Source organism: Vanellus vanellus (assembly GCF_965231255.1).
Source record: "Vanellus vanellus genome assembly, chromosome: 16".
Classification (NCBI taxonomy): Eukaryota; Metazoa; Chordata; class Aves; order Charadriiformes; family Charadriidae; genus Vanellus; species Vanellus vanellus.
Window position 1 is genome coordinate 14,730,423 of NC_138921.1, and position 12,625 is coordinate 14,743,047.

The 12,625-nt window shown below is 60.1% G+C and overlaps 1 protein-coding gene across 1 annotated transcript in view; it reads left to right on the plus strand.

Annotated features, from left to right (window-relative positions):
- CUX2 (cut like homeobox 2) overlaps positions 1–12,625 on the plus strand; it is a gene marked incomplete at both ends in the record, with an annotated part of 71,894 nt that overhangs the window by 50,014 nt on the left and 9,255 nt on the right. Inside the window, 7 exons of the mRNA XM_082491873.1 lie at positions 4,548–4,626; positions 9,391–9,528; positions 9,721–9,847; positions 10,702–10,778; positions 10,862–10,928; positions 11,183–11,231; positions 11,981–12,085. Coding sequence (XP_082347999.1) covers positions 4,548–4,626; positions 9,391–9,528; positions 9,721–9,847; positions 10,702–10,778; positions 10,862–10,928; positions 11,183–11,231; positions 11,981–12,085 — 642 coding nt within the window. The remainder of the gene's footprint in view (positions 1–4,547; positions 4,627–9,390; positions 9,529–9,720; positions 9,848–10,701; positions 10,779–10,861; positions 10,929–11,182; positions 11,232–11,980; positions 12,086–12,625) is intronic.

The following is a 12,625-nucleotide window of genomic DNA, read 5'->3' on the forward strand; positions in this document are numbered from 1 at the left end:
TTTGCATGTGTGTGATGGGTTTATGCATGTGTGATGGGTCTGTGTGTGCATGTGATGGGTCTCTGTGTGTGTGTGATGGGTTTGTGCATGTGTGTGATGGGTGTGCGATGGGTCCTTGCATCTGTGTGATGGGTCTTTGCATGTGTGTGATGGGTTTATGCATGTGTGATGGGTCTGTGTGTGCGTGTGATGGGTCTCTGTGTGTGTGTGATGGGTTTGTGCATGTGTGTGATGGGTCTGTGCACGTGTGATGGGTTTGTGCATGTGTGTGATGGGTCTGCACATGTGTGCAATAGGTCTATGCATATGGGCGATGGGTCTGTGAATGTGTGGGATGGGTTTATGTATGTGTGATGGGTCTGTGGGTGGGATGGATCTGTGCATGTGCATGTGCGATCTAGGGCATGTAGCGATAGGACGAGGCGGAATGGCTTTAAACTGGAAGAGGGCAGGTTCAGAGTGAACATTAGGAAGAAGTTTTTCCCTGTGAGGGTGGTGCAGCACTGGCACAGGCTGCCCAGAGAGGCTCTTGAGGCCCCATCCCTGGAGGTGTTCAAGGCCAGGCTGGAGGTGGCCTTGGGCAACCTGGGCTGGTGGGAGGTGTCCCTGCCTATGGCAGGGGGGTCGGAACTCGATGATCTTCAAGGTCCTTTCCAACCTAAACCATTCTATGATTCTGTGATTCTATGTGTGTGATGGATCTGTGCACGTGTGTGATGGGTTTGTGTATGTGTGCGATGGGTCTGTGTGTGTGCGATGGGTCTGTGTGTGTGTGATGGGTCTGTGTGTGCGCGCAATGGGTTTGTGGGTGTGTGATGGGTTTGTGCATATGTGTGTGATGGGTTTGTGGGTGTGCGATGGATCTGTGCACGTGTGTGATGGGTTTAAGCAGTCGGTTGGACGCGGGGTACCAGGACGGCGGCAAAGGAGCCCGGCGCGAGGCAGGGGCTCCCCGGCACACGGCCGGTGCCCCGGGGGGGTCCAGCCCCCATCACCCAGAGCTCTCCCCGGGGACAGCGGCTCCCTCCCAGGCTCTCCCCCTCCGCAGCCCTCCCGCTCTCCCCGACTTCTTTACACATCAGCAAAAAAAGCGAGCAAAATAGCAAAGGCTTGAATGAATTTTTTCATCAGTTTTCTTCAACATTTGGGGTCTCTGCTGCCGCTTTCTCCCCCGACAGCTGTTCCTCTCCGCTGAAAAAGAGCTCATTTGTGGTTTACTGCCACCGGTATTTAGATGGAAATAACCCACTACTTATCCTGCACTTGATCTCATGGATATAAGAATAAACTCACCGCCGGTGCAATGCAAATCCCGCGCCTTTGGAGAGGAGATGCTCAGACAGTCGGTGCTCGCCGCTGTACCGGGAGGAGGACCGGCTGCGCCGGGGGAGTTTTACCATTTTGTCAGTCAATTATAATAATATTTCTGCTTCCAAATGTTTAAAAAGTTGGCTTCGGAAGGTATAATCATGGCACAGAGGCCAGCCTGACAATAGTAATTAATTAGGCTATTACGCATTCTACAGTGATAATTGCTTTGCTGGAAAGTCACCAGCCATGAAAAGGACCCGGCGCGTAAATGTAATTCATCACGCGGCGGCGATCCCGCGCCGCTGCCGTGCCTCACCTTGAGCCCGTGGATGCTGCGGAGGGAGGTGGAGGGGGGGTGGAAATAGAAATTAATAGTACGTCGATATATAACGCGGCGGCAGAGCTCGCCGCCGGCCGCCAAGGGCTTTGCGGGCGGAGGGAGAGCGGTCGGCGGTGGGTTTGCCGTTGCCGATGGGCATCGCGGTGATGAGGGGAGCGGGGCTGACACCATCCCGACCCCACTGGGGCTGCTTGCGGGGACATTCAGCTCCCCCGTTTTTAGCAATTTTCTCCTCTTTTTTAGCAAGGCGCGGGTGACGTTGTCCTCTCAGATGGGGACACGGGATTTGGCCCAGCTTCTGCCCCGAGGGAGCAAATGTTTAGGCGTTTTTTTCTACAAAACCTTGATTTTAGGGCTGACGTCGGCTTTTTCCGGGTGTTTATTCAGCTTTATGTGAGGAGTAACAGCGGTTTCGGGGTTGGGGTGAGCTGTGCTGGTGCGGCACATGGAGCTGCTCCGTCGGGAATTACCCCTGGCATTTTGGCGAATTATCCCCATCCGGAAAAGGTCGCGGAAAATTTTAAAGATTTTTTTTTTTTTTTTTTCACTGGCATTTCCTTGAAGTTTAGCGGGACTCCAAAAGAGCCGAGCGGACACCTGGCTCTCCGTTCTGCCGATCGCCTGCACCGGCGATGCCCTGGTGCCGACGTGGGCTGAAACGTGCCGACCCCGAGTCGGAGCCTGTCGTGGGGGGACGGGGCAGGAGCTGGAGCCAGTGAAATGTCCCCAAATGCTTCCTCACCAGCAAACTGTGGGTCCTGCGGCTCCAGTTAAGATGCTGGTGGTATTTACTGGGTGGAAAGGTGTTACGCTGCGTCCTCAAGTGCTCCGTGGGAAGGTGGGCCGAGCGGCAGGTCAACCCCTCGTAGGAACCGGGAGGAAACCTGGATCCATCCCCGGTGAGGCTGCGGCGAGTGGCCGTGGGGAGGCGAGATCCACGGGACCACGGTGTGGGGGTGCTGCAGGCTCCCGCCCACCCCAGAGCCACAACGTTGCCGGTGGGGGATGCTCAGATCTCCGTGGGGATTGTCAGGGAGAGGGAAAGGCCTTGAAGTTTTCCCTTGAAAAACGCTTTGTCTCTATGACGTGACTTGAGGAATAAAACTCAGCGGAAACCGCCCCATTTGGGGGTCTGGGCCGGCTCCTCCTCGCTGGCACAGGTTGGGGCAGGCCCGGGCGACGGAGGGGTGATGGAGAACACGTTAAGGCTGGTTCCTTTGCTTGACGCCATCTCAGGGGTGATGAACCTCTCCAGAGCAGCTCGAGCAGATGCAGGCCTTGGCGGCGCCCCGCGGCAGAGCCGTACCGACGGGCCGTGCCCGCTCCCGCTCCCGCTCCCGCTCCTCTCCTGGGCAAAGTCTGAAGGCTGCGGGAGGTGGCGGGGGTCCCGCAGGGCTGACGCCGTGGAGCACCCCAGCACCGCCCGCCTTACGGACCCCCCCCAGCAGGGCTCCCCGTGCCACCCCCAGCGCCGTGGGCCACCGGCGAGTCGGGCAGGCACGACGCTGTCCTGCTGCGATACCCAGGCAGCGCTGCTCGCCGTCTGCTTGCTGCCCCCCCCCCCCTCCTCTCTTCCCCACTTTATTATTATTATTTTAAAGCACCCTGAAGCCAAGCGTTTTCGCAGAACGCTGAAGAAAAGCCCCCAAATTCCTCCTCCGCTGGAAGCGCGGTGCCGAGAGAGTGGGTTTGTGTACGAGAGGCTATAAAAAGCCCGGCTTATACAATTTTAACAATAGAAAAATGATCTTTGTGCTCCAGTGCCTGCGAGCTTGGAAAGAGAAGGCGGTTTGCTCAGGTGGCTGCTGGATTACAAATGAGCGGTTTGCTTTGGGTTTGAATGACAAGCGATGGCAATCCGGGCTGGCGGGGCGAGCCGGGAGCTCCGCCGGCGCAGAGGGGATGGGCAGAGGGAAAAGATGCTCCTGGCGTGGAAGCTGCCACCGGGCTGAGGCGCGAAGTTCGGGCTTCGTTTAGTCCATCAGTGGCTTAAGAGTGGTTTAATTGACTGATCTGCTGGTGGTGGTGGGGTGTCTGCCAGCGCTCAATGCCGGGTGGGCGCCTCTTCCTCCACCGCCGGTTGGCACAGGCGCCCAGTTTGATCCCATTTTCCAGCTGGGAGTGGGTCACCTCCATCCCTGGCTCCTGCGCCCAGGGTGGCAGGGACACGGAGGTCCGTGTGTCCCACCGGCGCCCCATCCCATCCGCTGCAGGTTGAGCTGGACGCGCAGGGGTGGCAAGGAGACTCTTGGCAAATAAAATGTGCCGGAGCCCGGTGGGCAGCAGCCCCGGCCCCGAGGTGTCGGTGCGCCTTGAAAAATTAAGGGGAGTAAATGATTCATGCTCATAAATGTTGGATGGGAGCAGGCGGCAGATTAATATGTTGTTCGGTTATTAGTGATGCAGTGCGCCGTCTCCCCGCCACCCAGCCGGCGTGAGTGTCACTGGCACCCGAGGGGGACGAGGGCATGATGTCCTGGTCCTGGTGCACGGGACAAGCGTCGCTCCTGCCCACGGCATCACCACGGCCGTGCCGTGCCGTGCTGGGGAGGGTGGCCGGGGAGGGCCGTGTGCCGGATGCGGCCCAACAAGCACAACAACAATCGGGCTTCTTTATTTCTTATTTAAGCGCGGGCATTAAATTATAATTTTCATTTACTCAGAGCGCATCAATGATTTAGGGCGACGTGACATGGCGGCGGCGCGAGGAGTTTAGCCAAAGGCAGCGAGCGGCTGCACAGGGCGCAGAGCGGGCGCAGAGCCGTGCCGGGGGGGACCCGTGTGCCGGTGACGGGTGGCACCGGTCCCGGTGGCTCGGCAGAGCTCGCTCCTGCCCTGCAGAGCCGATTCCCTCCCCCAAGCCCATCTCTCACCCCCTTTTTCCATCTCCCTGCAGGTGATTGCACTTAGTAAGAGAAGCAAGGAGGCTGAGACGGCTTTCCTGAGCGTTTACAAGCAATTAATCAAAGCTCCAGGTAAGCAAAGCGGTGGCGACCTGGCTGCCTAACGAGTCGCGTGCCGGCGCCGGTGCCCAGAGGAGCCAGCGAGGACCGCGGCAGCGCTGCCGGCCCCATCCCCGGCACGGCTGGCATCGCCGACCTCCGCTCGCGCATGGTGCTCTGGAAATACCGGCCGAAGAGAGGAGTGGAAACAGCTTTTGCCATCGCTGTGTTTCAGCCCCTGAGCCAAATGCATCTTGACATTAGGAAAGGAATACATTTGCTCAGCCCTTGTAATAACACTGCGGCTATCCCCAGTTGTCTTTTTGACGGTAAGTTGACCGAAATGACCGAGCGCCGGCTCGCAGCACGGCTCCTGGCACCGGCGGCGGCTTGGGGCCCATTTTCCCCGTTTCACCGCCGTGCCGGGGTGTGCTCCCAGTCCGGGGCACCGCTTGAAGTCTTGGGAGGGGGAAACTGAGGCACGGGGCAGCCCTGAGGCTTGTGTTGGCAGAGTCGGTGCTCGGGCCGGGGGAGGGGACGGGCCCCCCCTCCCCGCAGCTCCCCGCTGCTCCCCGCTCCCCGCCGTGGGCTCTGCCGTGCTCTGAGCCAGGGGTGCCGGCTGCGGCAGGCGCGGCGGCACGGAGCATCCCCCGGCACGGCGAGGATGGAGAGCTGCAAACGGCTGAAGATGCGCAGAAGGGCTCCTGCAGGGCCACTAATTCATTTTCCAGACATTTAGGAATAACAAAATGTTTTAATGATTTCTTAGGGGAATTAGGGAGACATATTTTTGTCCTCATTAAATTTTCTCCTGTGCTACAAGAACCAAATGTCAGCTCGGTTTCCAGAACCCAGTTATCTTCCCTCCCCACCTCCCCGTGCTCACCCGCTGTGCTCCTCCTGCTTGCACACGCGTGCACGTGGATGCACACACGTACACACTCACGTACACACGTGCACACCCCAAAACTGCTCCCCCGTGATCTCTGCACCCCCCCTCCTCCTCCTCCCCTCTCTCTGCTCTCCCGCAGCATCTCCCTCTTGCTCCCCGCTCCCCTCCCGCTCCCCAAATCCTCTCGCCCGTCGTTTTGTCCCCGTCTGTTACATGTCCGTGTGTCTCTCGACAGGCGAACTCTTTGTGGAATACTTTACAAGCGCCACATAAGTCCTGATTCGACATTTTTTGCTTTGAATGGCTGCTGTCAACACAAATCTCTGGCAGAGACTGTAACGGAGCCTGATTGCTCAGCAAGTATTTTGATAAGTGAGCTGGCTGTGTGTCTGTAATTACGGGAGAAAACCGTAAATCTTTTGGATATTGTTCACACAGATGTGGCGTGAAGGGAAGGGGGGGGGGGGAAGCAGTAAAATGTGTTAAAAGCATAATTAATGTCATTGTTGTTGGGGATGATTTGATTTAAGGCTGACTTTGACTCGTGGAAGGAATCGTAGGGCGCCGGTGGATGTGTTTGAGCAGATTGGGATGGGGCGGTGGAGGAGGTGCTGCCCTGGTGGGAGAGGTGATGGCACGGCGGAGGTGCCGTGGAGGTACCGTGGATGCACCGTGCATGCGCGTGGATGCACCACAGATGCTCCGTGGGTGCGCCGTGGGTGCCCTGTGCTCCTTTTGGAGCCGGGCAGCAGCATGGAGCAGACGTCACCCTTCAGCCCCTGGCACGGAGACCTTTGCCGAAGTAGCCAGGCCCTGGCACAGGGATGAGCTGCTGGTCCCCAGGGACACGGGTGCTCCCTGGAGCTGGGCACGCTCAGGAGAAGGTGATGAGCACCCAGGTCACCTCCTGCCCCATCCCACCATCCCACGGGTGCCTGGAGCTGCTCCGGTGGCCGTGCAGCAACTGCGCGGTGCTGCGGTGGGGGTGTCCGGGAGCGGGTCTGCCGGTGGCCCAGACCCCCTCCAGCGTGGGGAAGAGCCCCCGGCTCTGCTTTCCCGTGCCGGGGCTGGGGACACCAGGAGGAACCCCTGCCCGCCACCCCTGTCTCTGCCGCGGCACCGCCAGTGCCACTAAAGGACAGCCAATAACGCCAGCTAGTGGCAGCACTTGTTATATAGCTAAAACAATAATTTTATATATAGATATAAAATATATATATATAATGGGTGAGTGTATGGAGCGATAGATAAGCAGTGCTGCGGGTTCTGCTTTGCGGCAGGGCCTTGCCATTCCCCGCGTGAGCCGTCAGTGCCGTCGGCGGGTGATGCCGCGCCGCGTCCCTTTGGCTGGGCAGGAGCTGCCACGGGCGGGCGGACGCAGCGCCGGAGCGCGTGGCACCCCGAGGTCCTCTTTTGGCACGTGCCTCTCTCGCGTCACCTGTCACCCGGCTGTGCCGCCGGTGAGTCACGGCCGCGGTGGGGCTCATGGCCACACGGCCGCTCGGCTGCGGCATCAACACCATCTCCTCTAACCTGTCCTGATGGCGGCTGTCACCCACGGGGGACGGGACTGTCCCCTGCGCCGTGGGCGGTGTCCCGAGCCCTCCCGCGTGGCTCGGAGTGTGACGGCACGTGGTGTGCGTGGTGCGTTGGTGCGAGGAAGCGCTGGATTACAAGCGGATCCTCTCTCCAGCCCGGCAGCAGGAGGCTTTGTTCACCGGCGGCACGAGCGCAGTGCCGGCGTGGGGCGAGCGTGGGGCGAGCTCGGTGCCCAGTCCCAGCAGCTCCTTGGTGCATCCAAACACCCGGCATATGGTGGCGGAGCCGTCCCCGCGGCCGAGGACAGCACTTTCCCAGTGGCGGGACAGCGGTGGTATTAGCACAACGTAATTAATCCAGCCAGGCTTTTTGCATCAGGGCTGCCCCAGCTGACGTAGGAAGCGGAGCCAGAGCGCCGCTTGCTCTTTTCCCTTCTAAAAACTCCGCTCCCGACCACTTCATCCCGGGATGTCGGTTCCATACGGGGAGCAGCGCGCTGGGGGATCGCCCCGGCTGTATTTCAGCAGCAGGGCTGCGGCTCGTGGGAAGGGAAACGCTGACCCGAGGAAAATCCCCGGAGCATTATCGCTCGGGCCAGTTCCTCCTGTATTATTTCTCATCGCGGAGGCGAGAGGAGTTGCCGGCGTGGATCGGATGGAGCCTGCTCCGGCGTTTATCCCTACGGAGGCAGCTCGCAGGCTGGCACGGAGCCTCCTGCCAATGCCCCCGGGGCCGGGGGAGCGTGGTGGGGATGCCCGGCCCCCGCAGCCTGGGAGCTGGGGCCCCGGAGCGCAGGGTTTAATTAGCCGTATCGTTATCTCAGCTCGCATACTTACGGGTGTTATTAATGGCTGTGAGAGCATCCAGTCCGTTTCGGGACCATGCTGCATTGCCGCGACACCCGTCGGTGGCGTGCTCCTGCATCCTTGGATGGGCAGCCAGCCTGGAGGCTGCCGAGCCAAAAGATGCTGTGGGCAGCCCGGGAGTCACCAATTCAGTGCCAAAGGCGGCAGCGTGCCAACAGGGCTCGGCGCCCGCCTCCCACTGGCTCCCTGCGGCCAATCTCGGGGCGCAGACCTTCTATCCCAGCCTGTCCGTGGGGTCTCGGGGACGTCCAGCAGGAAGAAGGGAGGACGGATGGAGAAGGATGCTCTGGGGGCTTTTGGCTGCAGGGTCTGGCAGTCACTGGTCTTGCAGGAAAGCCGTGCGGTGGGTGCTACAGTGGGGCCCCGCACCCCACGGCAGCGATGCTGTGGGATGGGAGGACAGCGGCGGGTCATGGGGAGACCCCTAAACCTCATCTTGGTAGGCACACGTCTTGGCTTCGCTCATTTGCAAGGAGTGTTCATGCTGGGCACTTGCAGAGAGGATCTCAGGCCAAATCCTGCGTCTTTCGGGCAGGTTCACCCCAAAGATGCCCAGTGCTGTGGTTGGGCTGTGCCGGCGCAGCCCCAGACCACCCCACATCATGTGGCACAGCCGTGGTGGTGCTGGGCCCCCTTCATCCTGCACCGCTGCTGTCTCAGCCAGGGGCTCGCTGAGCAGAAGACCTGTTCTGTGTCCCGTTCCGAGCAGAGGCAGTCGGTTGTTTGAGTTTTTTTTCCATCACCATTATTATTTTTTACCCTTGGATGCATGCCACGTGTCCGTGCCGTACAGTAGTGCGCCCGGCTCCGTCCCACTTCCCTGTTTGTCTAACTTTTTGACCCTGGAGAATTCAAATCTGTTTTCTTTCCTCTTCTCCTCTAAAAAAAAAAAAACAACCCAAAAACTAACCCAAACTTATATTAACCTGGCTCAATAGGAGGCATTTTCTTGAACTTATTAAAAAATCCAGACTTGTAAATTAATTTGTTCATGTTGTACAATGGCAGTGCAGATGGACTCATTAGCATGCACACAACAAATAATTATAGATGAATTTTTAGCTGGCCTGCTTAATGGGCTTGCTGGGTTAATTATGTCAATGTATAATTACATCAGCCCTGGGAGACATAATGGCACACCCTGCTGAGCAGACACTAGCTAATGATGGTGTAATGCTGACAGAGGGAAGACGGACGGCTCTGAATGCACCTGCTTACCTCGGCACAAACCGCCATTGTCTGCGCCCAAACGGGCCGGTGCTGGTGGCACCGCGGCCACCGGTGCTGCGGAGGGTGCCAGCGGTTCGCTGGGGAAGGCGATGCCCCCACGCAGCCCTGCCGGTCCCTTGGTGCTGGCGGTGGAAAGCCTGGGACCGAGGGGTGTCCCGGGGCTGGGAGGGCACCCACTCTGGTTTTAGGTGGGGTGCGGGTCCCCGGGAGGTGGGAGAGGGCCGGTGGTGGGCGTCACTGCCGCTCACCGCCACGTCCCGTGTCCCGCAGACCCCGCTCCGGTGCTGGAGGCGGCCCGGAGCCTGGAGGACCGTCTGCAGCAGCTCCAGCACCTCGAGCCTGAAACCACCCCCCTGAAGGACCTCAGCCACCCCTGGAAGAAGCACCCGGAGCTCGTTGGCACCAAAGGTACCCCCCGGCACCGGCCGCCTCGTCGGACAAGCGTGGCAGCGGCGGTTCCCAGCCGGCTCCCCCCACGTGGCTCCGAGCATCCCCAGGACACAGCGGATCTTGAGGCCAGGACCTGTCCCCTGGCCCATGGTCCCCGGTGGCCACCGCTGCTGTCCCCCGCGCGGCTGTGTGATACGTGTCCCCCCGCAGAGCGCAGAGAGGGGACGTCGCCGGCGGCTGGGCTCGCGGCGGCAGCCGAGCCCCCGCTCTCCGGCACCGACGGCAAAGCGCTGTGCGCGGACACCTTGCTGCAGAGAAATGAGGCAGAAAAGCAAAAGTACGTGAGTACCGGGGATGGGGCTTCGCACCCCGCAGCCGGGGTCATTTTGGGGTGCTGGGGGGGACAGGCGGCTCTGTCCCCACTCCTGCGCGGGGGTGTCCGTCTGTCCTTCCCTCTCCTCCTTCCCTTTGCGCCTCCTTTGCTGTCCGGGTTGAGAGCGGACACATCCAGCCCGGAAAGCTGACGCGCAGTCCTGGGTGCTCCGAGTGTCCGTCTGTCCATCCGTCCCCTCTCCCAGGCAGCTTTTGGGCAGTGGCGAGCACGGGCGGAGCCGGGGCAGGTCCCTCCTGTCAGTCCCTCGCGCCGTCTTCTCGGCACGTGGTTTGCTCGGACAAACAGGTTAAATCCAGGTCAGCAGATGAACCTCATTAAATGGCCTTTTAATTTGGAGGCTCCCGGCTTTCCCGCTGCCTTCATTGCTATTCCTTAACACGCTGCACCGGGAAACAAATGAGGAATCTTTAAATCCTAAATTGCAGATCTCTGCGAGTAAGTTCCTGGCAAGTGCAGGCTATAAATAATGCAGAATAACTTTTCCCTGATTGCTTCCCCCCCTCCAATTATCTTCAGGCGGGGGTGGGCTGCCATCCCCCGCGTCGGAGGGGTTTCAGCCAGAGGGATGAGGACTATTTTCAGCTCAAAGTGAATTTTTTTACACCCGGGGCAATAGACCCCTTAACATCAGGGAGTAACGCGGCTTGAACAGGTCCCGACGTCCACCGGCGGATCTTTCCCCCACTGTCACCGAGCGATGGGGACACAGCGAGGGGGTCTCCCTGCACCCTCGGGGGGCCGCGGGGTCGGCGCGGCCGCGGCGCTGCCGGCACGCCGCTGATGCCCGTCTCTCGCAGGGGGCTGCAGGAAGCACAGGTCACTTTGGCCGCTCGGCTGGGGGAGGCAGAGGAGAAGATCAAAGTGCTCCACGCAGGTAGGGGGGCCGGGGCAGGGGCCGCCGGCCATGGGGGGGCCAAGCCCCCACCCCATGGCTCACCCTCCTCTTCCTCCTCCCAGCGCTGAAGGCCACCCAGACGGAGCTGCTGGAGCTGCGGTGTAAATACGACGAGGAAGCCGCGTCCAAGTAAGTGCCCGGCGATGCCCGGTCGTGCCCATGGGCTGTTGGCGTGCCCAGAGCTGAGCCGAGCCGCCCGCGGCAGTGCCGGGACATCCCCGCGGTGCCGCTAACTGGCTTGAGGAGCTGAGATGCTTTAAGTGACCGTCGCAGCATCCCGAGTCACGGGAGCTCCCTAAACCTAAGGCAGGAGCCCTTTTTGGCCGTGGAAGGCTTTGTCCGTGCCTCCGCGCCGGCTGACGCCTCTTGTTTTCTCATCGCAGGGCAGACGAAGTAGCCATGATCATGACGAACCTCGAAAAAGCCAACCAGGTGAGCCGGGAGCTGACTTTCCAGCCAGGGCAGGGCAGGTACCCTGCTCCCCCTCTGCCGTGCTCAGCTGCGGCCCCCCCCCAAGCGCCGTACCCACCACGGCACCCTGAGCATCCGCATGGCATGGATGTCTGTCCCTAAAAATGGTACTGGGGTGGCCAGACTCCAGGAGTGGGAAGACCTACAGAGCGGGGTTTCCTTCCCCCAGTGGCTCCTCCAAACCAGCCCGATGGGACCTCTCTGCCCCATGCTGGGTGTCACTGGTGTGTTTGGGCTCCCACTGGGCTCTGCTTTGGCTGCGGGAAATGGTGTTTGTCACCTCCGGCCTCTGCCGGCTGTTTCAGGGCATGACCTACACCAGTCTGGTGTTGGTTTCTGACGCAATTGCTTCTGGTCTTATCCATTCCTATTCATTAGTTTTATTAAATTCTGAAAATGTAGGTACAAGTAAATGTCCATGGGTCATAAAAGAGGCTTAAAGAGCAAATTGCATGTAAATACGGCCTTTTGGGTAGAAAAAGGTGGTGTCCTCGGGGTGAGCTGCCGGTGCTCAGAGATTGGGACTGGGAACCGTGTTAGGATGTGGGGAGCCGAAATACGTGGCGGGGGAGGGGGGGGCAGTTATGGTGGGAGCAGGATGCTCAGGAGAAGCACACAGGTCGGTGCAGCTCCTGGGGCCCCGCTCTGCCCTGTGTGGGGTGGGCTGAGCTGCGGGTGCCCGGCCTGACGCGCTTTCTGCTCTCTTGCAGCGAGCGGAGGCGGCGCAGAGGGAAGTGGAGAGTTTGCGGGAGCAGCTGGCGGCCGTGAACAGTTCCCTCCGCCTGGCCTGCTGCTCCCCGCCGGGCGCTGCCGGGGTGAGGGCACCCCTCGGGGCCGGTGGCACCCCATCGCGGCCAGCAGCACCCACCCCAGCGTGGCCAGGAGCATCTCTCACAGCCAGGAGCATCCCATTGCACTTGGAAGCACCCCATCATAGCTGGGAGCACCCCATAGCATCCAGGAGCACCCCATCATAGCTGGGAGAACCCCATAGCATCCAGGAGCACCCCATAGCATCCAGGAGCACCCCATCATAGCTGGGAGAACCCCATAGCATCCAGGAGCACCCCATAGCATCCAGGAGCACCCCATCATAGCTGGGAGAACCCCATAGCATCCAGGAGCACCCCATAGCATCCAGGAGCACCCCATCATAGCTGGGAGAACCCCATAGCATCCAGGAGCACCCCATAGCATCCAGGAGCACCCCATCATAGCTGGGAGAACCCCATAGCATCCAGGAGCACCCCATAGCATCCAGGAGCACCCCATCATAGCTGGGAGAATGCCATAGCATCCAGGAGCACCCCATAGCATCCAGGAGCACCCCATCATAGCTGGGAGAACCCCATAGC